Raw genomic sequence first — 27,904 nt, 5'->3', positions numbered from 1 at the left:
AAATGGCCTGGTCATTCAGCAGCAAAATCTTCTGGGGCTAAAGCAGTTAAAATGTGTTGAAACAGGCTGACCTAAACAAGTAGGTAACTCTACTTTGGTAGGTAAAATAGATCCCGTATTGTATGTGTATTTATCGGTTTTCTTGGAGTTCAGCTTTAAATCATAAATGGACACAAGTGTAAAAGAATATATTCCATCCTCATGAAGGTGAGATCGCCCCAGACTTACATCTAACAGGTGTTTCAGCTCTGGCTTCTTGAAGTCACTGCTGATTTTGGCGGCCAGGAGGACACAGGCTCCAGCACACAGCTTGCGGTTCTGCTTGTTCACCTTTCCCTGTAGGACCAGCTTCTCAAAGTAGACATAAGACATGGCGACTGTGACCGGCTCCATGCTAGACTCCTGTGCCACATACCTCATTTCACGCTTTAAGCTGATGGGACAAGCACATAAACATCAAGTAGGACACATCTAGAATAATGGAACTGGCTATGCAGTATTATAAACGGTGCCCAAAAACCATCTTAAATCTTGCCAACCACGTGTGGTGGCAGGGATAGTGGACCCACACAGACCACACATACACGTCTATGGCAGCCAAGGTTTCTGCGTTCTCAGTGGCTGAGCGGTCACACACAGCTCCCGGTCTCTGATCAAAAGCCGGTGGAATAGGTTCCCAGTTGTGTGACAGTCAGTCAGATGATTGGGACCTCTGCCCCACCTCCTGACAACAAGAGCCAGTTAAGGAGCCATGAGGATAGAGCAACAACGGGATTAAAGATAACCTGTTAACCTGTCACAAGGCCAGACAGCGAAGATGAACCTTTTCAACCTAAATGCTAGGGATGTCACTCCCTTGGTAGAAGTGTGTAGTCTAAGGGAGCAGCAGGTACAGTGCTTCCGGAAAGTATTCACAGCCCTTCATTTTTACCACATTTTATGTTACAGCCTTATTCCAAAATGGATTGAATTCAATTTTTTCCTAAAAATTTTACAAACAATACCCCATAATGACAAAGTGAAAGACGTTTGATATCTTTGCAAATTTATTAAAAATAAAAAAACAAAAAAAATTCCATGTACATAAGTATTCACAGCCTTTGCTCAATACTTTGTTGAATCACCTTTGGCACCAAATTACAGCCTCAAGTCTTTAGGAGTATGATGCTACAAGCTTGGCACACCTATTTTTGGACATTTTCTCTCCAGAGATGTTCAATCGGGTTCAAGTCTGAGCTCTGGCTGGGCCACTCAAGGACATTCAGAGTTGTCCCGTAGCCACTCCTTTGTTATCTTGGCTGTGTGATTAGGGTTGTTGTCCTGTTGGAAGATGAACCTTCGCCCCAGTCTGAGGTAGAGTGCTCTGGAGCAGATTTTCAGCAAGGATGTCTCTGTACATTGCTGCATTTATCTTTCCCTCAATCCTGACTAGTCTCCCAGTTCCTGCCGCTGAAAAACATCCCCACAGCATGATGCTGCCACCACCATGTTTCACTGAAGGGATGGTATTGGCCAGGTGATGAGCGGTGCCTGGTTTCCTCCAGACATGACGCTTGACGTTCAGGCCAAAGATTTCAATCTTTGTTTCATCAGACCAGAGAATTTTGTTTCTCATGGTCTGGGAGTCCTTCAGGTGCCTTTTACTGGAGGAGTGGCTTCAGTCTTCCCACTCTACCATACAGGTCTGATTGGTGGAGTGCTGCAGAGATGGTTGTTCTTCTGGAAGGTTCTCCCCTCTTCACAGAGAAATGCTGGAGCTCTGTCAGAATGACCGTGTTCTTGGTCACCTCCCTGACTAAGGCCCTTCTCCCCCGATCATTGTTCGGCCCGCTCTAGGAAGAGTCCTGGTGGCTCCAAACTTCTTCCATTTATGGATGATGGAGGCCACTGTGCTCATTGGGACCTTCAATGCTGCAGAAATCTTTCTGCACCCTTCCCCAGATATGTGCCTCCAAACAATCCTGTCTCTGAGGTCTACAGACAATTCCTTGGACTTCATTGCTTGGTTTGTGCTCTAACATGCACTGATAACTGTGGGACCTTATATAGACAGGTGTGCGCCTTTCCAAATCATGTCTAATCAACTGAATTTACCACAGGTGGACTCCAACCAAGGTGTAGAAACATCTCAAGGACGATCAGTGGAAACAGGAGGCACCTGAGCTCAATTTTGAGTGTCAAGGCAAAGGCTGTCAATACTTATGTACATAGGATTTTTTCATTTTTAATACATTTGCAAAGATCTCACTCAAACTTCTTTCACATTGCTATTATGGGGTATTGTTTGTAGAATTTTGGAGGAAAATAATTAATTGAAACCATTTTGGAATAAAGGCCGCAACATAACAAAATGTGGAAAAAGTGAAGTGCTGTGAATGTTTTCCGGATGCACTGTAATTTTGCTTTGTGTATTAAAAGGTTAAAACTGAACCAAACTCTCAATCAACAGTAACCAGTTGTAATCCTTATGCTGCTAGCATTAGTGAATAGATAGGGAGGTATATCAGATTTACTTGTTTTAAAGCAGGGATCCTCAAACTACAGCCCTCCAGCTGTTGCAGAACTACACATCCCATGAGACATTGTAAAACTCTGACATTTACAGACATGACTAGGCATGATGGGAATTGTAGCTCTTGAATAACTGGAGGGCCGTAGTTTGAAGACCCTTGTTTTAAAGTAAACTTTTTTTTTTTTTACATTTCTTCAGCTGCTTCCTGGTTTCTAGCATAGCCCAAAATGAAGTCGTACATCCCAGGAGTCTTCATGGCATTTTTTTCCTTTCATCTGGGAGGAGGAGCTTTCCCAGATAAGCACACCCTCCTGCCTGCATGCCTGAGCTAAGGGCAGATGGAGTCCTAGAAGTCAATGCTACATGAATCATCTGCCCTTACTCAAGATGGCCACGGCTCGAAATGCTAGGGGGGTGTTTTTCAAAATGATTTCTCAACAAAGTAAAGCATGGAGACCTGGATGAATGGGAGAGTTTGCTTTGAAGATTAATAATGAATCAAATAGTGTTTTCGGTTTGTGGTGCTCATATACAGTTTAGTTCCACTTTAAAAACGAGGTCTCTTCCTCCAGCACAACAATGATCTCCTCACCTCCTGATTTTGCTCAGAGTAAGCTTCACATTGGGGAACTTCTCCTTGAACATCTCATTCATGTCTTTCTTCAAATCAGAGGGCTTCACATATTCTATGACCGTTGTCTGGAATAGGAAAGAAGTGTGGATGACGCTCAATGCAAGGATAGACTCGGAGTTGTCATCACCTTGGTGAATTACTGAGCTAATTATTATAGCAAAAGAATACAAATTACCATATAAGAAGCAAAGATGAGAACCCGCTTGTGTTTTCCGCAGGGCCACTGAGGGTCATCCAACAGGTCAGGATTATATTCAAAGCTATCTGCTTCTGAACCTAAAATGAACAAAATATTTATCATACTTCACATTGCAGGAATATTCTGATGTCCGATACCAAAACTGAGGCCACCCTCTCTGGGCTCTCCCACTATCCAGACATCATTTAACATTTGCCAGCACATAGACAAAAAGCTTTGTATTCACAACAACAATCCAGCAAAGACAGGTCTGCACAGATTCTTCACTTATTTTTGCCGTTTACATCAAGTCTAAGCAAGAGACATTTTATAGATGAACAGGAATCCATAGTATGTAGACGAATCTCCTCCCAGACACCACTTCCTATTAACAGATTCCCATATGTTGGGTATCCCACACAAAATGACTAAAAGACTGAACAATTCCAGACAAAATTCACCATCCTGGTGTGACTGGCACACCTAGCCCGTGTACTTCTTCGAACAGAGGGCACGCAAATATGCGGCCTCTCGAAGGCCGAGCCTTGGCACTGAGCGGCCGTATATTTGTGTGCGATAGTGCTGATAGAGCTGTGCTTGGGAGCGCGTGCCCTTCGTGCCCCTGGCACAGTTACCGGCAGCCAACAGAAAGCTCCTGTTTGTTGCTTGTGATCAGGAGCTTTCCGATCATGTGACCGCTTTGACAGCCAATCGCGGTGGTCACATGACCCCCCCCCCCCTCCCGACATTCAAAACCCCTTAAAGGGCCAGCAAGTGCCGGCTCTAAGGGGTTAAAGTGTTACCAAACTCAGGACCCTGCATTCACTATATCTGGTCTCCCACAGTACACACACAACATGGAAATGCATTTATTTCAGTAAATATAAACTGCTAAATACCCTTTCTCATCAGCAGTATATAGCAGTCTTGTGACTTCTATCCGTGTCTGGTTAAAGCTTGTAGGAGTTTTCATCCTCCTCTGACTGTCCTATGCGGCTGCAAGACCCCTAACCCTCTGTCTGGAAAGCGCTGATTGGCCCTGTGCTGATCACATGCACCCTCCTAAAAACAATAAACTCTCTAGAAATACACACCAAACTGACCATGTGCAGAATGCCTCCAAGGCTCTGTACTATCAGGAGGTTGATTGGGGACTGTGGAAGAAAGGGAGGATCAGAGAAGACAGGATCAAACAGTCTTTTTACACAATGCAGAGGATTAACCCCTTAGGTTCCACAGTGAGTATAACAAGCATGCTTTACTTCATGTACAGACTGATTTTACTGTTGTGGGTTTAGTAACACTTTAAAGCCATTTTTTTGCTTTGTATGTGATAGATAAAACTTGTTTTTTGTCATTGGCGTCCCACTGGGGAGATTTCCTCTAACTTCCTGTCCTTTAGATACAGCAAGTAGACGGGATCTCTCCTCTTAGTTGTCACAGAACAATTGTCCCAACCTTGTCTATTCCTGTTCTGATGGCAAATGTCAAATTTTGTATTTCCCATCATATTCTAAGGCAGGCCATAGATTAAGCCATTTTCTTTCCCTCCGCCATGGGTTGAGGGAAAGAAAATTACTTAATTCCCTCATCAATACAGTGTTGAAGTGCTATTATGGAACCTTTCCTGCTGGCAGAGCACAGCGATTAGTGTTACCGGCTATAGCTGGTGGCACAAATCGTTCAGGAAAAAAACGACACACTGGTTGTACCCAAAGCGATCAATAGATTGACCTGTGGCACAACCAGGGTGCCCATACAGGAGTCAAAATTTGTCCGGTCCCTGCTGAACTTGCCAGATTTCAATCCATGTATGGTCAGCTTAATTGACAATGGTCACAAGGACAAATAGAAATGGGGGGGGGGGGGGGGGTCTTCCAAACTGGACATGGTTGCCAACCCATCCACAAATACAGCAATTTTTTGGCTTTAGATATAATTTTAAAAAAAGATTATGGGATGCTGGGACAAAGACTGTCATCAGCACCAATATAAAGTACTACAGAAAAGGTGGTTCTTTTTCCTGTGTCCCTCAAACCTTGATAAAAGGGGAACAACTATCAGATATATGATCACTCTTTGTCTGGCCTTCAGCCAGGACTTTGGCTAGCCTTGGGCCATAACATTAGATGGCTATGTATATTCTATACCCATGTAAATGTTAGTAATCAGGCAGTGTTCTAGAACTGAGCAGAGGAAAAGTAAGGACTGCAGTCTGGGCAATCAGTACCTAATTCAGCTCCCGAGGATACGGTTATGAAGCGGTTGTTGGAGACGTTTCGTTTGGAAGCCTCTTGAAGTCCCAGCTTGCCCTGACTCTCATCTTTTTGGCTAACAAGGGCATTTGTTGGGTATAAGTACTTTGCATAGGACACAACCTGGAAAAACAAGAGAGACAAGCATAGTACACTGCTACAACCATAAAAACTCATGTGGAAAACGAGGATGTTCTTTTTATTTTAGGATACAGCCGACACTCCGGTAACTGTACTTTCCAAACTCATTAAAAGGAGTTGTAAAGTCTCAAGATTTTTCACCTTCGTGTATTTTATGCATGAAGGTGAAAAACCTTCTGTGCGGCAGCACCCTCCAAACCCCACCCCCTTTTTCTTACCTGAACCCAATCGTTCCTGCGCCGAGCACGAGCGCTGCTCCAGCCGCTGTCTCTGTCCTCATTGGATAGATTGATAGCAGTAGGAGCCATTGGCTCCTGCTGTTGTCAATCAAATACAGTGGCACGGGAGGGGCGGGGCCCGAGTCCTGCTGTCTTTGTCAATTGACGCAGCAGCGAGACTCGTGAGCGTGCCCCCAGGGAATGTGGGTCTCCGTGGGGGCACCCAATGAAGAGGAGGACATATCATGTGACAACGAACCGAAGATTACACATTTCTACAATCTGGAAGGCACTGAATGAATTTAGCCAATGCCTAGTACACACGATGAAAATATTGAGCAAATGATCGTCCGTTTTTTTGTATGCTGGTCTCATATTGCAAACATATAGGCTACTAGAATTACACAAATTCTCCTACGGCAGAATACAACTTCCTGCGATCATGTAATGTATTCTTTCATTTCCGAGCATGCGCAATCTTGGTCGCTCGATTTTTTTTACAGGCGAATACTGTACTGATTAAAGGAAAATTTTCGTGTATGTCCCCTCTGTAATTTTCCCATGAACTGTTGCGATTGGCTCTCGAAAGCTGTGTACCAACGATCAGATTATCAGACGATCGCTCTGAAAGCGGTGTTTTTCATCAGATTTTCTCATCATGTGTAGTAGGCATTAGTCTTAGTCCCATTACATGAGGTTTTAGAAGCCAGCTGTGAAGAATCAGTTCACAAATAAAAGGAAAGTCTAGTTCCCTTACTGTTGTAAAATTGTGTTTTTTTGCAATTTTTGGTGCTTATAGCTTGATTGCCTGTGTCAGATTGAAATGCTTTACCAACTCCTTGTATAAAATGTGCAAAATTGTAAACTATGAGATCTCTGTATGGGTTGGACAAATGTGCAACAGGATCCAGGCTTAAGCGTTGGTCCTCTTGGCAAGAAAGGGAGAAACCAGCAAGGCTGACTTCAACGCCATTTTCGTTTGTTTCCAATGGATGGACCTTCAATGATGTATGAATCTATGTCTTACTAGGCTCCTATAACGTGGAGTCTAGTTATCCGGTAAGGGCACATCTTATTTTCATGGTGGAAGGTGCACTTTGGGTGTTTGTCATCTATCACCCCAAGAGACACGATTTCAAGGATTTTTTCACATTTGGACACTTGGACTAATCATCATTATTTAGTTATTATATTGTTCACAAGTGCAGCAATCTTGTTTTTTTACATCTAAAGGCCAGATGGCTCAGTCCAGGTCTGAAGACATGCAGCTCTCTACACTGCAGGTGTTGCCAGCTTCTAGCAGTTTGTGATCTTCAGTGATTAGAAGTGCACTGCAGCATAAAAAAATTTGCAGCTACTGGCAGGAAACATACTTTACAGAGCCAAGCAGCGACAAACAGAACATCTCCAAAAAAAATAAGGTATCCGCCGTACGTTTTCCTTTTCTCTAAGGTGCATGGGCTACAAGACTTCTCAAATCAGATTGGCCATTGATTGCTCAGGTCTGTGAATACATATGACGTCTGTCTATACAATGCCTTGCAAAAGTATTCACCACCTTGGGTTTTTACCTATTTTGTTACATTACAGCCTTTAGTTCAATGCTTTTCTAATCTGAATTATATGTGATGGATGAGAACACAATAGTCTAAGTTGGTGAAGTAAAATTAGACAAATATACACATAAAACTATTTTTCAGAAATGAAAAACTGATAATTGGCATGTGCGTATGTATTCACCCCCTTTGTTATGAAGCCCATAAAAAGCTCTGGTGCAACCAATTACTTTCAGAAGTCACATAATTAGTGAAATGATGTCCACCTGTGTGCAATCTAAGTGTCACATGATCTGTCATTACATATACACACCTTTTTGAAAGGCCCCAGAGGCTGCAACACCTAAGCAAGAGGCACCCACTAACCAAACACTGCCATGAAGACCAAGGAACTCTCCAAACAAGTAAGGAACAATGTGGTTGAGAAGTACAAGTCAGGGTTAGGTTATAAAAAAAATATCCAAATCTTTGATGATCCCTAGGAGCACCATCAAATCTATCATAACCAAATGGAAGGAACATGACACAACAGTAAACCTGGCTTTATGGCAGAGTGGCCAGAAGAAAGCCATTACTTTCAGCAAAAAACAAATTGGCACGTTTTGAGTTTGCGAAGAAGGCATGTGGGAGACTCCCAAAATGTATGGAGGAAGGTGCTCTGGTCTGATGAGACTAAAATTGAACTTTTTGGCCATCAAAGAAAACGCTATGTCTGGCGCAAACCCAACACATCACATCACCCAGAGAACACCATCCCCACAGTGAAACATGGCGGTGGCAGCATCATGCTGTGGGGAGGTTTTTGAGCAGTCGAGACTGGGAAACTGGTCAGAGTTGAGGGAAAGATGGATGGTGCTAAATACAGGGATATTCTTGAGCAAAACCTGTACCACTCTGTGTGTGATTTGAGGCTAGGATGGAGGTTCACCTTCCAGCAGAACAATGACCCCAAACACACTGCTAAAGCAACACTTGAGTGGTTTAAGGGGAAACATGTAAATGTGTTGGAATGGGTCAGGCAAAGCCCAGACCTCAATCCAATAGAAAATCTGTGGTCAGACTTAAAGATTGCTGGTCACAAGCATAAACCATCCAACTTGAAGGAGCAGTTTTGCAAGGAGGAATGGGCAAAAATCCCAGTGGTAAGATGTGGCAAGCTCATAGAGACTTATCCAAAGCGACTTGGAGCTGTGATAGCCACAAAAGGTGGCTCTACAAAGTATTGACTTTAGGGGGGTGAATAGTTATGCACATTGACTTTTTCTGTTATTTTGTCCTATTTGTGGTTTGCTTCACAATAAAAAAAAAAAAAAAATCTTCAAAGTTGTGGGCATGTTCTGTAAATTAAATGATGCAAATCCTCAAACAATCCATGTTAATTCCAGGTTGTTAGGCAACAAAACACGAAAAATGCCAAGGGAGGGTGAATACTTTTGCAAGGTACTGTAAATAATCCGCATGGAGGAATAGAAGAGGATCCTGTCCTATGCCAGGCTAACAGCACTTTGTCATACGGCAGACTAATCTAATGCTAAATAGCTTCATGTAAGCTTCTTGCTCTAATTTGGGATTACAATAATTATGAGTGAATATATTCTTCATTCCACACCCACTGAGAACAAGGCAAAAAAAACGTCTCTTACCTCTCCTTCAGCGACGAGCTCCACACCTTCCATCCCAAATGTGGGGTCTGTATAAGACGAGGCTCCCCCAGACGGGTGTCGCTGCTTTGTCCCCTCCACTCGTAGCTCACTGTGTAAAAAAAGTCCAAGTCTCAGGTTAGAAGTCACACACTATCCCTGGGTGGGGCAGCCCAATACCGGCTTCAGAGCGGCCTTTCATCATACATGGACTTCACCAGATCAAAAGAGATGTTCTCACCCTGACCAGAACTGCAGAAAATCTACACCTAGCCAGCCCTTTATTCATCAACCCCATAGCCACAGGACGCTACAACAGAAACACCAAACTAATTCCGTCTGTCTCTTTCATGTGATGCGAAAAACACGTCTTATGTTCTTAATGGACAATGACTCTGTTATAGTGGACAATGCTGTCTCCCTGCCACAAAATGTCCCTTTCCTTCCTGCTCTTCCACAAATTATGCGTTCTGCATAATACACAATGACTGCAGCTTCATTATTGGTCAGTTCACAATCCTCGCCAAAATGTCAAGATTGTAAAGTGAATGTTAAGCAGCATTCTGCTCCATGGAGCTGGTTCATGCCCAGGACACGGGTAACCTGGCACAGGGGAAGAGCTAATAGACTGCAAATCTTCAGAGGGCCCAGGATGGTGGTGGAGCTGTGTAAGTGCCAGCCACAACTATACAACCACATCCCACTAGGTTCTATTTCACAGCATATGGAGGTGATTGTTATCCTGTTCAGTAACAAACTATGCAGGGTTAGGAAAACGAAATATTCATACTTGCAGTCTGTATAAAAGACAGGATATCCAAAATTGAATCAGTGCAACCTCTAAAATATGAGCAATAAAGCAAATATAATAATAAGATTTTGTTGCTCGCTAAACACTGTGCAGGCGATTCCACTAAACCTTCTTTAGAAAACCAAATAAAATGAAATAGTTTAGTGCAAGACCACAAGGGGGTTTAATTACTAAAACTGGAGAGAGCAAAATAAGGCTCACTTCTGCATAGAAACCAATCAGCTTCCAGGTTTTATTGTCAAAGTTTAATTGAACAAGCTGAAGTTAGAAGCGGATTGGCTGCCCTGCACAACTGCACCAGATTCTGAGTGCTCCAGTTTTATTAAGGCCCCTTTCACACCGATACGTTTTTACTGCGTTTTTATCTTGCAAGAAAAATGTTTCCCGTTAAATCTGATGGGACTTTTCACACCACTGCGCTGTGGGTGAGGTGCGTTATGAAAAGTCCTGCAAACTGCATTTTTGGTGCGCTTTTGAAAAGACAGCTTCCCATTGAAATGAATGGAAATCGCTGCAAAATGGCGGTAAACACACACACTGCGATTTGCATTTTTAAGTCATGTCCATTTTCCACAGGTGCAGGCAATGGGGTGGAGGAACTTGACTGGCCTGCACAGAGTCCTGACCTCAACCCAATGGAGCACATCCCAAGTGTGCTCCATTGGGTTGAGGTCAGGACTCTGTGCAGGCCAGTCAAGTTCCTCCACCCCATTGCCTTGGGATGAATTAAAGCGAGACAGACCTTCTCGTCCAACATCAGTGCCTGATCTCACAAATGTGCTTCTGGAAGAATGGTCAAACATTCCCATAGACACACTCCTAAACCTTGTGGACGGCCTTCACTGAATAGTTGAAGTGGTTATAGCTGCAAAGGGTGGGCCAACTCAATAGAACAGTGTTTCTCAACTCCAGTCCTCGAGGCGCCCCAACAGGACATGTTTTCAGGCTTACCATTATTATGCACAGGTGATTTGATCAGTTTCACTGCCTTAGCAATTACCACAGCTGTTTCATCTGAGGGAAATCCTGTAAACATGACCTGTAGGGGCACCATAAGGACCGGATTAGAGAAACACCGCTACAGACCAAGACTGGGATGCCATTAAAGTTCATGTGTGTGTAAAGGCAGGTGTCCCAATACTTTTGCTAATATAGTGTATGTGGCAGCCCTGCATCAAAAGCCTACCACTATACTGCCACGTATACACTCTATGGGGGGGCGTCCCGCACTGGGTGACACCCGCCAGACGGGTGACACCGGGGCCGCCGTTAAACACTAATATATTGCGTGCAGCGGAGAGGTGTGAGTAGGGCATCCGGCCATGCGGGGGAGGCTGCCTGTAATACTCCTCAGTCAGGTTAAGCTGTCACTCAGGGATCACCAATATCAGTCCCAGGGCAGCCGGAGTTCGTGGGCGGAGCTGGGGCTGTGGGCACCTCCTCCACTCCTCCCACAGACCTCTTCACTCTGGCTGACCCTGCAGCTGAAGGAAATAAAAGAAGAGGACACACAGCAGCCCTGCCCGGGTCTTCATCTGCAGGCATGAGGCATACTGTAAGGTACTGCATAAAGTCCTAACCTGTCCTATACCACCCCAACCTGCCCCTCTACCACTCTATATTATCCTAACCTGCCCTATATAGCCCCTCTACCACCTTAAACTGCCCCTCTACCACTCTATACTATCCTAACCTGCCACTATACCACTCTATACCACCCCAACCTGCCACTATACCACCCCAACCTGCCACTATACCACACCAACCTGCCACTATACCACTATACCACACCAACCTGCCACTATACCACTCTATACTAGCCTAACCTGCCCTATTACCACCTCAACCTGCCCTGTACCACCCCTACCTGCCAAAATACCACCCCAACCTGCCAATATACCACCCCAACCTGCCAATATACCACCCTATACTATCATTTACAAAGGGCCACTCTGGAGTGCACCCCGTGACCTAGGCAGCCTAGACAGCGGGGGGGGGGGGGGTGACACCATGTTTTACCGCACCAGGTGACACCAACCCTAGTGACACCACTGTATACACTGATGGTAACAGGTTCAAGTTTGAAATTTCAAACACGTGTAGGTGGACCCTAAAGTGAACAGAGACATAGAATAATTTGATGGGGATCATTCAGACTACTTTGGATTAACCATCTACTAGAGGAGTCTACTGTTCATCCGATTGTATTCCAAGATTGCAAAGTTACCACAATCGAAGACTGTGTAGCAACAGTGTACATATCAGAAGGGAAATGAGGGGAAGGACTTTTTAGTTACATTCTAGATGTATGCATGTGCAGCTAATGGTAAACAGTCTACAGTAGCATTCCTAATCTCTTTGTAATGAAAGGGCCAAGAGGCGAGGAACCACAGTGTGCAACGGAAGATCAGATCAACAGTCCCAGCATGCCACTAACAGACCAGGCTGCTAGAGGCACCGCAATACCTGTCTGCATGCGTAGGAGTTACATCCTCAGTGCACCTCCAATGGCCAAAAAGGGGCACTGCGAGACCCAGCCATTAACCACTTCGCCTCTGGAAGATTTACCCCCCTTCCTGACCCCAGGCCATTTTATGGGGCGAAACGGCATTGCGTTACTTCAACTAACAATTGCGCAATCATGCAACATTGTAACCAAAGAAAATGTGTGTAATTTTTTCCCACAAAGATGTGGTATTTGATCACCTCGGTGGTTTTAAAATTTTCTGCTCTATAAACAAAAAAGACAGACAATTTTACAAAACGCACATTTTACCATCTGCTATTAAAAATAAATAAAAATAATTCTTCATAAATTTAGGCCAATATGTATTCTGCTACATGTTTTTGGTAAAAGAAATCCCAATAAGTGTATATTGATTGGTTTACACAAAAGTTATAGTGTCTACAAATATGGGATATATTTATCTATGTTTTTACTAGTAATGGCGGCAATCAGTAACTTCTAGCAGGACTGCGATATTGCGGCAGACAGTCGGACACCAACTGACACTTTTTGGGGACCAGTGACACTAATACAGTGATCAGTGCTAACAATATGCAGTCACTGTACTGACACTAGCTGGGAAGGGGTTAACATCTAGGGTGATCAAAGGGTTAACTGTGTGCCTAACCAGTGTTTTAGTGCACTGTGGGAGGTACTTTTACTAGGGGAAGATATGGATCCATGTCCCTGCTTTGGAGAGACACAGGATCCATGCCTTCCCTCCTGTCAGAAAGGCAATCTGCCTTGTTTACATGGGCAGACCGCCATTCTGGCTCGCTGCCCAATGATCAGCGGGTGCCAGCTGACATCGAGTCCAAGGTACCAGCAGATCAGCTCCCGCTTTGCATAATCACAGCAGAAGCAGGCCGTTGGCGGCATGCATGTGCCCCCCCTACCCGAAAGTGTCGAATCACATACTAGGTACGTGATCCGGTGCAGCAGAGCCACCTTTCTGCCGTACATGTAAGTTATACAGTCAGCAAGTGGTTAAACTTTGCCCTTAAAGTATAACTAAAAGGCAAACCTTTTTATTTTTTATTTTTAGACAGAGTGGAGATGGATTGGAACCCCTATCAGTTTTTATTGGCGTCTATGCTCCTGGAAGATTCTCCCTCTCCATTAGTCCTGTTTACCATTATCATTGAAAGTGAAAGTAAAAGAAAAATCCCTAATTTTGGGTTGTCCCCAGAAAAAGTAATAAAGAGGAAACCTTCCAATGGGGACACTAGTTCTGGTTACCTGGTGGACCCCAAGGAATTCCCATAATTTACAGCGATTTCCTCTCACTTCCTGTTTGGCTATGGGACAGGAAGTGAAGGTAAATCTTAGCAATGGGACACAGATGGCAAAACAAAATCTGATAGAAGTTATAGCCTCCATTGTACTCTCAGCTAAAGAGATCCAGAGCTGACAGAAGACTCACCTGATCCGTAGGCTCTCTCCATATGGAATAACAGAGAAGGCTGCACAAAAGGATCGCTTTGCACACATCATAACGATCCTGGGGGGAAAAAAAATAAACTTAGTCTATGGATAATGTCTGTTCAAAACACAACCACCACACACACAAGAAGACAGGCAAGTTATACAGACAGTTCGTTAGTGTAGGTTAGAAGATATAAAACAACTGACTGGTCACTCTGCTGTTCATCTGTCTTGGCTTCATCTAGTGGTCTTCACTGGAAGCCAACAATGATGGAAAAAAAATACAACTCAGCAATGGCATTTTCTCTCTCTCCTACATTGAGGGGCATAGGAAGTCTTTAACCTTCAGGTTAGATAGCAGCCTACAGGAGGCTTTGATCTTGGAAACAAAAACAAACTGTAAGCCAGCCCACCTAGGAAGGTGGACACTTTTTTTATATTTTTTTTTTTTTTTACAGATCTTCTGGGTTAGAGATTGACAACTCATTTTTCACTAGCACCATTTTTTCTTCAATCAAGGCTTTTTTTCTACTTTGCTCAAATGCAGTTTTTCAGCACATTCATCTTCAGCTTAGCTTTTGGAGTACTGCACCAGGTACCGAGTTCCACGTGCAACGCTGTCCAGACTCCGTTCTGGTAAGCGTTACAGTAAGGGAAAAAAAAGTATTTGATCCCCCTGCTGATATAGTACGTTTGCCCACTGGCAAAGAAATGATCAGTCTATAATTTCAATGGTAGGTTTATATTAACAGTGAGAGACAGAACAAATAAATCCAGAAAATCGTATTACAAAAAGTTAGAAATGAATTTGCATTTTAATGAGTGAAATAAGTATTTGACCCCTTTGCAAAACATGACCAAGTACTTGGTGGAAAAAAAAAACTTCTTGGCAATCACAGAGGTCAGATGTTCCTTGTTATTGGCCACCAGGTTTGCACACATCTCAGGAGGGATTTTTTTCCCACTCCTCTTTGCAGATCCTCTCCAAGTCATTAAGGTTTCGAGGCTGACGTTTGGCAACTCAAACCTTCAGCTCCCTCCACATATTTTCTATGGGATTAGGGTCTGGAGATTGGCTAGGCCACTCCAGGACCTTAATGTGCTTCTTCTTGAGCTACCTCTTTTGTTGCCTTGGCAATGTGTTTTGGGTCATTGTCATGCTAGAATACCCATCCAAGACCAAGAGGGAAGAAGGTTCTCACCCAAGATTTGACGGTGCATGGCCTGTCCATTGTCCCTTTGCGGTGAAGCTGTCCTGTCCCCTTAGCAGAAAAACACCCCCAAAAGCATAATGTTTCCACCTCAATGTTTGACAGTGGGGCTGGTGTTCTTGGGGGTAATAGGCAGCATTCCCCTGCCTCCAAACACAGTAAGTTGAGTTGATGCCAAAGAGCTCGATTTTGGTCTCACCTGACTACACTTTCATCCAGTTCTCCTCTGAATCATTCAGATGTTCATTAGCAAACTTCCGGCAGACCTGTACATGTGCATTCTTGAGTAGGGGGACCTTGCGGGCACTGCAGGATTTCAGTCCTTTACGAAGTAGTGTGTTACCGATTGTTTTCTTGGTGACTGTGGTCCCAGCTGCCTTGAGATCATTGACAAGATTCTCCTGTGTAGTTCTGGGATGATTCCTCACTGTCCTCATGATCAGTGAAACTCAACGAGGTGAGATCTTGCATGGAGCCCCAGACTGAGGGAGATTGACAGTTATTTTGTGTTTCTTCCATTTGAGATTAATCGCACCAACTGTTGTCACCCTCTTACCAAGCTGCTTGACGATGGTCTTGTAACCCATTCCAGCCTTGTGTAGGTCTACAGTCTTGTCCTTGACATCCTTGGACAGGTCTTTGGTCTTGGCCATGGCAGAGAGATTGGAATCTGATTGATTGCTTCTGTAGACAGGTGTCTTTTATACAGGTAACAAGCTGAGATTAGGAGCATTCCCTAATCTCGTTGCCCATTTAGAAGATACCTGGGAGCCAGAAATCTTGCTGATTGATAAGGGATCAAATACTTATTTCACTCATTAAAATGAAATTCAATTTATAACTTTTTTGAAATGCGTTTTTTCTGGATATTTTTGTTGTTCTTCTGTCTCTCACTGTTAAAATAAACCTACCAATAAAATTATAGACTGATCATTTCTTTATCAGTGGGCAAACGTACAAAACCAGCAGGGGATCAAATACATTTTCCCCTCACTGTAGCCGTGGAGCGCTTTCCAGATCAAAAGCTGCTGGCATTGCCTCAACACTTTCCCTTTCCCTGAAAACACCCTGAGTAGCATGGCTGGGCCAAGCACTGGGACCAAGCACCGACGTCATCCACCGCATGGAGCGTTGTACGGCACACTCTTTCCCGCCCTACGGCATCAAGGAAGCTTCTCCTAGCTGCTGCTCATAAAGAGCCACGTGATACTTTTGATCCCTTCCTGCTGCTTTCCACAGTCACTTTGGCCACCTCCAGCCATCTGATCCTCACCTGCTAACAATTGTCGCGATCTCTTGAGTACGCGAGGCCTTGCTTCTCACCATCAGCCTATACACTGTTATCGCAACATGTATATGCCTCTAGACACAGGGGGACAGTCCCATTGAACCAGATGCCCCTAGCTCACCATCTACTAACAGGCTGCTTGCAGCACACCTACTGACATTGCTGACCTCTGCAGCATGGAATCAGGTTATCTTCTGCTCTTAAAGACTGCCCCATCCTCGGATTCGCTTTGTCTCTGTTGGGTGTAGCTGGACCCCATCTCCTTGCAGCTGATGATTTCACCACTGTCATGCAAGACTGTGACCCAAGTCACAGAGTTATTTGTCATCTCCGATCACAGAGGCCGCAAGCATGCTCCTGTGGTCTTAGCTGCTTCTGAGCCATCGGCAGCAGATGCTCTACCTGATTCGGAGTTGTTCCAGTCCTAGACTAAAGAGGTCACCCCTGAGGAGTTGAACTCCACTGCTATTATTCCCAAGGGAGACCATTTCAATTCAAACTGATGCAGATCAACCAGTTGCTTCTACCAGTGCAGTTTCCCAGCCTTAGGTCATTTACAGCTACTAAGGCCGCAAAGGCTTTCTCTCTGCACCAGGTTTTCCAACTATTTTTATCTTTTATGGAGAAGCATCCCAATAAGCTGTTTTCTCCTCTAAGCACTTATTTAGCCTTGTATCCTTTTGATTAAAGTGGTAGTAAACCTTTTTTTTTTTTTTTTTTTTTAATCTGCCCCAATGTACTAGTATGCACTGCATAATAGCATTTTATGACAGACTTACCTTTAAAATGAAACCCTCCAGTGCTGCCCTGCCGGCGCCGCCTCCTTCGCTCGGTCTTGCTTGTGGGTTCGAGCTCACACGCTGTTTGAATGGGCGGGCTGCAATGATGTCATCGTCGTAGCATTCACGACACACTCAGCATGCCCTGAATGCAGAGCACACTGCACATGCAAAGTGATATCATTGTGCTGTTTTAAATGGCTCCTAAAGGCAGAGGCGGTGCTAGACTATTTTGCACCCTAGGTAAGGCCAACTATACTTGTACCCCCTTGCATTCTCACCTTCTTGCCAAAGTTAGCTCCGTGTGGAGGCTGACCTGGGAGCAAGTTATATTGCGCACAGCATGGCTTGCGCGGCACCTCATTGGCTGGATACCTCTAATTCACGGATTGCCTGACGTTTGCAAGAGAAGGCTTTGTCTCCAGATATCATCATTCAATCCTGAAATGGTATGTGGAGCGTTGGCGCAGTTTGTGGGGGAACAGAGCAGCCATCAGAAATTTTGGGGCACCTTACACAGCTTTTAGGCCTGGGATCCCCAGGCCTTAACCCCTTACATTAGGATCCCCAAAGTTCCAGCTTTTTTAATCAGGGTCCCCAGAGTTCACTCTTACATCAGAGAACCCACTATGATTAGGTTCTCAAAAGTCTCCCTTCTTAAATCAGGGATCCCAGAGTTCCCCCTTCATTAGGATCCCCAAATTCATCCTTCTTACATCATAGGTCCCTAAAGCAACCTTACAACAGGGTCCTCAAAACCCCCCCTACATCATAGTCCCTGGAGACCATTCCCTTTCAATAGGGTCCCCAAAGTTAGAAGGGAAGAGCAGAGTGGGGTAAGGAGAGTGAAGAGGTTTAATAGAAAAGTTGGGGTAGTGGAAGGGTGTTATTGTGAAGACCCCAGCTTACATCAGGATCCATTCCTTCTCATTGCAGCAGTCAGCTACAGGACAGGTGGAAGCTGGAAGGCTGGGCACTGGGACCAGATAGGTTTTGAGGAAGAACTTCCTCTTCCTCCTCCTCTGAATGCTGGGGCCTGGGGGAGGGGCAAGCACGTGATTGGTTGCTAGGACATGGGCACAACAGATCTCCACTGAGGCCCCTCAGGTCTTCTGGGTCAAAGTGTCATTTCCCCAGTTGCTTTGGCAAAATTGTTCCAGGGGTGTACTCCAATCTGTTAACTATTCCAAAGACCACATGGGGCGTTTGACATTCTGGGTCTCAAAACGGATTTGTCTGTATTCCAGAAATTCTGCATGGAATCTACCAAATCTGTCATAATCATTCTTCACCAGGAAAACTTTCTGGCTTTTGTGTACATCAAATATGCTAACCTACCTATCCTCATGGTTCCAGTGCTTCAGCAATACCACCTACAGTCTGGATTTCAGCTGCGACATTCAGATGGTAGGGTCAGAATTTGGCGTAAACATGAAAGCATGGATCCATCCTGCCTTGTATCAATGGTTCGAGCTGGTGGTGTAATGGTGTGGGGGATATTTTTTGGGCCCCTTAGTACCTATTGAGCACCGTTTAAACTTCACGGCCTACCTGAGTATTGTTGCTGTCCATGTCCATCCATTTATGACTACAGTGTACCCATCTTCTCATGGCTCTTTCCAGCAGGATAATGCACCATGTCCCAAAGCTCAAATTATCTCACCACTGGTTTCTTGAACATGATAATGAGGTCACTGTACTCCAATGGCCTCCACAGTCACCAGAACTCAATCCAATAGAGCACCTTTGGAATGTGGTGGAACAGGAGATTCACATCATGGACGTGCAGCCGACAAATCTGTAGCAACTGTTTGATGGTATCATGTCAATATGGAGCAAAATCTCTGAGGAATGTTTCCAACACCTTGTTGAATCTATGCCAGGAAGAATGAAGGCAGTTCTGAAGGCAAAAGGGGGTCCAATCCGGTACTAGCAAGATGTACCTAATAAAGTGGCCGGTGTATGGTGGCCAGTGTATGTTTTAAGAGACGTTTAAAAGGACATTCATTTATTAGTTATATGTTGATTATTCACATGTGATTGTGATATTGGTTGAGATATAGGAAGTGCGGCACTATAATAGTTAACTTTGGATAATAACGCACATACAGTATATAAGAGTGGGTAGAGTGCAAGCTGCTTCCATTATGCGTTTATTTGCAAATTCGGTACATTTCTGGTTGGGATTATCACTATGCACTGTTTGTAATGTACCATAGCAGCTCACAAGGCCTTCAATTCATACATATACCATGTACTACACTCCTATTATCCCTGTGGTAGAAGACCAGTGATGTACTACACTCCTATTATTCCTGTGGTAGAAGACCAGTGATGTACCATGTACTACACTCCTATTATTCCTGTGGTAGAAGACCAGTGATGTACTAGACTCCTATTATTCTTGTGGTAGAAGACCAGTGATGTACCATGTACTACACTCCTATTATTCTTGTGGTAGAAGACCAGTGATGTACCATGTACTACACTCCTATTATTCTTGTGGTAGAAGACCAGTGATGTACCATGTACTACACTCCTATTATTCTTGTGGTAGAAGACCAGTGATGTACCATGTACTACACTCCTAATATTTTTGTGGAAGAAGACCAGTGATGTACCATGTACTACACTCCTATTATTCTTGTGGTAGAAGACCAGTGATGTACCATGTACTACACTCCTAATATTCTTGTGGAAGAAGACCAGTGATGTACCATGTACTACACTCCTATCATAGGAGGACAGAGTCTAGATGTAAGATTCATACCTGCTGCTCCGGGTGTCGTACTGCCTCATGCTTTTAATGAAATGTATTTTCCTCAAGTTTCGTGGAGATTCTGGAATATGTTTGGGCCTGTAGAGAAAACACAAAATATGAGGACACCTTCCAAAATAAAAATAAAAAGAAGAAAGTGTCCAGGGAAGGTGGGAAAACAGCAATGAGAGGACCAGGTAAGGGAGAAGATGGATTGTCCTGCTGAGACTTCAAATGCATAATAGAATAACATTGCTTTCATTGTAGCCATGTCTGGTACCAAGATTTAGTCTGCCAGATTTACTTCACAGACTCAAGAATCAGACAGCCCAAATCAGCTATCTTCATTTTTTGGCAAAGCCCTGCCAGACCCCAGCCACTTCTTTCATGTTCCAGATGGGCTCCACACTACGGTGGGTGGAGGAGACACCTTGCTGACAAATAAAATAAGCCATTGGATGATCCAACTCACCAAAACTTACTCATACCTGAATCCCTTACTTCTATTGATCCTATTTTGTGTCCTTCTGGCCGCACCAACATTTTCAAATACTGCTGGTTTCCACGAGTAATCTTTATACAAAGAAAACATGCCAATGGATGCACGGATAATAAATTCCGGTCATGCACCATGCAGGAAATTAGATAACTTTAAGGAAACAAGATCCCCTAACTTTGGATAGTCACCAGAACAAGAATAGAGGGGGAACTCTTCCAATGGTGACACTAGATCTAGAGACAACCAGGAATTCCCTTACTTATGAGAAATTTCCTCTCACTTCCTGTTTAAGCTACAGGACAGGAAGTGAAGGGACATCTCCCCAATGGGACACAGATACAAATAAAAAAAATTAGGGGCCATACCCTCTTTTACTCCATCCAAAATAAAAAAGAAATATAAACTTTTGCCTTAGTTCTACTTTAAAGCAGAACTTCTTCAAAGAGCTTAGAAATAAGTAACCAATGAAAAGTAAAACATGTTAGCAAACACAGTGTTCCGCTTTAAGCATGCATTTCAATTAAATTATTGTGTAGGCATTATGCATCTCTTGCAGCTATAAAATTGAACTTACATTTTCCATAAAGATCATAGCTGTTTACCACAAGCAAAAGCTATAGAAAGAGAATATGTAAGTGAAGAGAACACAAATCCAAGGCTTAAAAAGAAAGGCAGCACGAGATCTGACAAGAAGGTGACCAGCAGAGACAGTAATATGTTAGTATTCTCTGGAGAGAATATAGATAAAAAGTTAGTGTGGTTAGTGGAGAGCGGTCCTCTGTCCAGACTAATACCTTGACACTGGTGTAAATTCTGCCATATCATCTAGACCCTCTAGGGAGCAGCGCTGAGACGGATGACGTCGCCTGTAAGAGGGAGCAATCATTGGGATGACACTGCAGATCAACCAACAACATTATACATTTCTCACTAGCTCAGAGCCTGCTGGAGCTTGTCTACAATTTGCAGTCTATTTTTTCCCCCTTAAATGTACCTGGATAGGGTTTATGTAAGCTTTTGTGCTTTCATATATGAAATGTCAATCAATGTTGCCTTTCCTGCTAAATAAAACACATTTTCATTATATTTTAATTCTTTTGTTGCAACTGGGTGCTGTCGGTCTCCTCCAGCCCACCTATCTACATGCACAGCGATGGTTGTGTGGCCATTCTAAGGTGGGTTTCCTGATGGTGACAATGGTAGACCATGAACATGCAATGTGTGTTAGCGTAAATTTAGATGTGCGTCTAAATCTACCTTCTCTTTTAAAGTGGTTGCAAACAGTTACACCACTTTTACCTACAGGTAGGCCCATAATAAGGCTTACCTGTAGGTACTGGAAATATCTCCTAAACCTACACGGTTTAGGAGATATTTACCATATACGCTTGCGCCGAAGAAAGGGCACGATTGTGCCGTTTCTAAAAGGCCCGTGCCATGATCGGCAGCTGCTGCGAGCATGAGTGACGTCACGCGACTCCGGCCAGTCAGAGCCAGAGTGCACAGCCCTGGAAGGAAGAGTGATGAAGATGGATGCGGCCACCAGCGGGGGCATCATTTGCAGGCAAGTGCAACATAATGAGCTAGTATGCGATGCATACTAGCTCATCATGCTTTTAATTTGCAGGGGAGAAAAAAAGGAGGTAAAACCCATCACGATTTACTTCCTCTTTAAGAACGATCCACATTCAGACTGCACTATAGGAGGGGATTGACAGGTGGTGAGGAGGAGATGCCTCCTACCGCCTATTTTAAACCCCTTTTTGCTGACAAATGTGCTGCAACGGTGTGTACTGCATGCAATTGCAGGTCATTTGCAGCAATTCCCTGTTTTCCTGAATGTGTCACGTGCGGCAGGCTTGCTGCCGGGTGCAAAGTGAAGCATTGCCACTAAGGCATGTAAACACCTCTTTCCACTGCCTATTGCAGCTTAGAGCAGAAGTCTGGGTAAAAATTTCACCATTTAGTGGGGATTGCAGAGGGGAGATATTCTTCGATCCGCTGATTCTACTAGCGCAAGACCGGTCGCTGCCACTCCTGTCCCTCCGTGGACTGTTCTGGAGGACAGCAGGAACAGTCCACTGCTGGATGTGCCGGAGCGCCAATTTTTGGAGGATCGAAGGATTGGGTGAATATATAAGCTCTGTGTTCACCCCTAACAAAATGAGCACAGCCCCACTGCATGGAAACTTTTTTTCCCCTGGAGTTCTACTTATGGTGGTGGTGGGGTGTCACAAAAATGTGGCTCAACAGTGCATATTCAACTCCCCCCCAACCGCACATCTAAGTCAGGCACTTGTAGTTTTTATCTCAAACACGTGGATGGGGTGACAACACAGGAAAACAAATTAGAGGCAATTATAACAAAAAATTCTTCTGAAATAACATCATGTTAAAACTTATAAAAGATTTTAGTGATTAAGTTTACATCTACTTTACAGAGCCACTCCAGAACGTCCATTTCTAGGGAGCATCCAGCAAGTTGGAAATACCTCACTTGCACATGTGGCTCAGCAATTTGTCTTCCCAGAACTAAACCTTAAGCTGCGTGCTGGGATAAAGGTCTGGTATGGATCTTGGGGGGGGGGGCCCAAAGCGTCTTGGGGGGGGGGACCCTACTCCATTTTTTTTTTTTTTTTATTTGGCGTGGGTTTCCTCCTCAAGATTCATACCAAACTCAAAGATCCTGGTATTGTTGGGATCAAAGTCGGATCCCGTTCATTGAAGTCGGAGGGCAAAGTCGGATACACACAGTCGTACGACTGTCGTGTCATACCAGTGTGAACCTGGCCTAAAACTAGAGATTGTCAACTTAAGAGGTATAGAGGGCCTCAGCTGCACACTTGACATCACCAAAGAGCCAAACATAATGTAATACTACAGAAGGCTGTCTATGGACATGTGACGGTCAGATTCGGTAGACATGGTGTGGTTGGAGACTCGAAACATAGTGCAGGGCACAGAGTACAATACAAGAGACGGACATCACTGCTTCAGGTCCAAAGGCCACACAACAAGTACCAGAGGGAAGCATGTGGCCTTTGGAGCAAAGGTTGGTCACCAGGGCCTTGAGCATTGGAACACAGTGGAGGTTCTCTGGCAACAACAGAGTGCAGAACAAGGAGGCAATCAAGAAGATCTAATTAGAGCTGCAAAGGAAAATCCCATTTTGAACACGTGCTGCACCCGTCACTCCTTACCCAGAAGCAAAATGAGATATTATGGGTAGATGTAGACTTGGCAAACCACAGACAGTAACTGAACATGTATCATCAGGGTTTTTAAGGAGCAATGATTTTAGGTTTGTGGAAACTAATCTATGTGTCTCCTGCAATGATCAGCACAGACACATGTCTATTCCCCAATACCAAAAGTTAGCCAGCGGTGCCCCTGGTGAGGTCACAAATTTGTGCTTCCTCATCAAAAATCATGGCTTATGTAAAGCCAGCAAGGTCATTTTATAATGCGGTCTAGAAGTCTATTCAGAGTTCCTCTTGCTTGTTTACTGAACAGCCAGAGCGATGGCAACATAATGAGCAAGATGACTAAAATTTAATCGAACATATAAATTCAGTTTAATTGCACATTCACTCGAGCTTTATAAAACACGACCTTTATTAGCAATTCCTGGCAAATAGAAGTACTCCTGGTAGAAATCCATTATGCCTTTATTTCATGAAGTGATTGCAAGCGACATTCTTATTATGTTCAGAATGATGAGGCGCAGTTTAAATGGAAGAGAAGTTTGCTCATTTATTAACAGAGCTGCACTATACAGCAGATAGAAGATTCAGGAAAGGAAGTATATATTGCCCCCCTATAGGGAAATTTCACCTCACTTACTGTGCCAGAAACACAACACAAAGCGAGAGGACATTTCTAAAAAGTGACAGCAGCTGTGACCAGAACAGATGTCCCAATTCCAGTTTTCCTATCCGTTTTCATTCTGGGGACTACTAGAATAAAACCAAAGAATTTCCAAGCTTAACTTAACAACCAGCCTGCAAATGTGTGCAACTAAACCCCTGTTTTTAACGCATACTGTTAGGCAGGTTAATTTGGTTGGTCGCAGGCTGGTTGGCAAGTTGAGCTTGGAAATTCTTTGGTTTTATTTTACATGCATTTGCCCTTCCAGTGCTCCTTGCTGTGAAGACCAGTTATAGGTTGGGGGCAGTGACCTTTTTTTGTATCAGGGACTAATAGAACATTTTGAATCTTCTGATCAATTTCTGTTGATAGCCAAAACAGGAAGGAACAGGGAATCCCTCCAAAAGTTTTTATTATAGACCAGTGGTTCTCAACCTCAGTCCTCAAGTACCGCCAACGGGCCATGTTTTCAGGTTTTCCTTTACTGTGCACAGCTGCTTTAAATCAATATCAATGACATGGTATAAGAGCTATTTTATCGAAGGGAAATTCCCAAAACATGGCCAGTTGGGGGTACTTGAGGACTGAGGTTAAGGAACCACTGGTATAGAAGACTCCTCCAGATCCCTGCCAGACTGGACCTGGTGTACGACACGTGGACTGTGTGCCCAGTATGACCCGGCAATCCTCGCCCTCTATGGCCGCCCCTGGTGTGGGCCAGCTTACATCATCCATGGTCACACAATAACCAAAGACAAAAGATGCTGGACCTGAAGTGGTGAATATGGTGGCAACAGACAAGGTAGAGCACACTCTAGATCAGGGGTCTCAAACTGGCAGCCCTCCAGCTGTTGCGGAGGGCCGCCAGTTTGTCACTCCTATGGGAGTCATGCTTGTAATTGTCAGCCTTGCATTGCCTCATGGGAATTGTAGTTCTGCAACAGCTGGGAGGGCCACCAGTTTGAGACCCCTGCTCTAGATATTACTGCCCTGGAGGCCAGGTCACCCACAGTGTACATCAAGGGTGCTCAACCTGCGGCCCTATAGCTGTTGCAAAACTGTAAGTTCCATCATGCCTCTGAATTTGGGATTCATGCTTGTACCTATCAGACTTGCAATGCCTCATGGGACTTGTAGTTCCTCAACAGTTGGAGGACCACAGATTGAGCACCTATGGTGTACAGGCTTCCTATCCATACTCCCACATAAATGGCAGTTGCTTCAGGGTCCTGCTGTGGTTTAAGCTCCACTTTAAAAAGGATCTCAGGTTGCTCTGTAAACCTCCGTAGAATGTGGCGGCCATAAAATAAATATGATATAAGAGCAGCACTGTCTTTACAATCACCCTATTCAGAAACATGGCAGAAAGTTTAGAAGTCAACATTTTTTTTTTCTAATTTTGGATAGAATGTTAAAACTGCTGTCAAGTTTTTTTGCCATCTGTGTGTGATTAGGGAGATCTTACATTGTACCTTAATGAGACATGGGAGGCATGTGTACTGAGAGCACTGATCTCCTTCTGAAAATACCAGTTTGCTTGGCTGTCTTTAGCAGTGAGCTGCTGAACAGTCAAGTAGGTCATTAATGTGAATTGCACACTTGTTCTAGCCCAGCGACTAAACACAACACAGAAAGAAGATCAGCACAACAGCCAGACCAACAGCATTTTCAGAAGGTGATGTCAGTAATGGAAGCCTCCGTGTGTCTCTTAGTTTATGTTCTTCCAGTCCTCTCTGTACAAGATGAGCTGGAAAAGCAACCCCTCCCCCCCCCCCCCCCCCCCCCTCTACATTCCACCCAAAATAAATCACTTGCTGGATGGAGCTGCTATAGACAAGAAAGCCAAGACCGTGGAATGAGACTACAAGGACAGCGAGTTGTATAAAGAAGAAGGGGGAAGGTGACAATGTTTGCTCAGCATATAGAGGACATCATAGACATGGCAGATTATCTCACCAGTACACATGGTGTGTAACCCTTCCAGTGCCGGGTGACCCCGGACCAGGCTGTGTATACAGCAGGGCTATATATAGAGCCAATTGTCTCGGCCACAGATGACTGGCAGAGTTCAGGGTTGTGCCTCATGAAAAACAGGAATATCACATCTTAATGTTTTCGGTATAAACTAAACTCATACTCCCTGGGTGCATAATACAAATAACTGACATCAATGAGCCCTCGCCCTACCCCGGGTCCTGTCTATCCGGTTATAAACCCTTATTACAGCTCAGGTCATTCCGGGACTTCTGAAAACTTTCCATACTTGATGTGATTGTAGCCGTATTAGTGCAATTGTGACAGAGAAAATGGAGTACTGTCCATGATACTTTTTTTATTTGCACTAACATACAATTTTTCAGGACAAGCTTTCGGGGTGTGTCCCCTTCTTCAAGGTCCAAGCAGTACTGATTCACAGAATTTATGAATTTGTGAATCAGTACTGCACAACAGGAATGAAGGAATGAAGTAAGGTGCCAATGTAATAACTCCAAGGTGAATGCACAGCAGTTACTTCATCAGTGTTTGCCCAATGGGCATAGCAGGAAGACACTGGACCTGGAAAGAGTAAAATAAGATGGCAGCACCAGGAACAGAGTGGATGTAGGGAGCTCAGATCACTGGAGGAGAGGATACCCAGAGGTAAGCGTGTCATTATGAACAATGCTGGCTGCCCCCACCGTGATTTCATTCTGCTTTATTACAGCCCTCAACTCAGCCTTCTCTGTAGATAAGCAAGGTTTACGTGGCCATAACATCCTGCGTTCACCTTTATAGAATAATATGCCCTGTGCACACCGATAGAATAATGCTTTCAGGCATGGCTATGTAAATAGCAATTCACAGTTGCTTAAAGTGGTGTTCCACCCCAAAAAAAAAAAAAAAAAAATTATGCATGAAAATTACTAAAAAAATTAATAAAAAAAAAACATTTGGAATTTATTTTTATTTTTTTTTACTCACCTCTAAATGCCTGTTGCTAGGGGGTCCCTCGTAGTCTGCCTCTTTCAGTGCCTGGGCTGGTGACATCACTTCCCCCTCTGCACAGGATGGGCTCAGCTCTGCTCCCTCCCTCTTGTCAATCACCTGGGACCCATTACAGGTCCCAGGTGACTGAGCGGCCAATCACAGCGCCGCCGAACGGAGGGGGAGACGAGTGGGGCTTCGATCCCCCGCATCGCTGGACCCTGGGACAGGTAAGTGTCCAATTAAAAGTGAGCAGCTGCAGTATTTGTAGCTGCTGACTTTTATTTTATTTTTTTTTAATGGGCCCTCCTCTTTAAAAGTACATTTATCTGCAGAGAGGAGAGCGCATGTGAATGAGACCACAGACAGAGAGGAACAGTAAGGTACAGTCACTATGCACCAATGAACAAAGCCTGTATATGAATTTAGTAAGCATGGATAGTCATCAATTCATAGATTTAAAAGGAGAAGTGTGGGATTATAAAAAAAAAACAAAACAAAAAAAAACACCACACATTCTTACCTACCTAAGATCAATGCTGCAGGCTGTGCCCTGCTGGCTCTAAGCCCAAGAATTGAGCAATCATGTGACCGACGATTGCTCAGGTCTCAGTCTACACTGAGCAGAGTGGTTCATGTCAGTCACCGCTCTCTGCTCTGCC

The 27,904-nt window shown here is 44.2% G+C and overlaps 1 protein-coding gene across 1 annotated transcript in view; it reads right to left on the bottom strand.

The window, feature by feature from the left end:
- The window catches only part of CABLES2 (Cdk5 and Abl enzyme substrate 2), a 51,900-nt gene that overhangs the window by 8,445 nt on the left and 15,551 nt on the right, over positions 1-27,904 (bottom strand). Inside the window, 9 exon segments of the mRNA XM_073607507.1 lie at positions 229-433; positions 3,105-3,211; positions 3,322-3,422; positions 4,419-4,478; positions 5,555-5,702; positions 9,138-9,246; positions 13,875-13,952; positions 19,925-20,011; positions 21,206-21,277. Of these exon segments, the coding sequence (XP_073463608.1) occupies positions 229-433; positions 3,105-3,211; positions 3,322-3,422; positions 4,419-4,478; positions 5,555-5,702; positions 9,138-9,246; positions 13,875-13,952; positions 19,925-20,011; positions 21,206-21,277 (967 nt within the window).

Source organism: Aquarana catesbeiana, linkage group LG12 (genome assembly GCF_042186555.1).
Source record: "Aquarana catesbeiana isolate 2022-GZ linkage group LG12, ASM4218655v1, whole genome shotgun sequence".
Lineage (NCBI taxonomy): Eukaryota > Metazoa > Chordata > Amphibia > Anura > Ranidae > Aquarana > Aquarana catesbeiana.
This window is presented reverse-complemented; position numbering and strand designations above follow the sequence as displayed.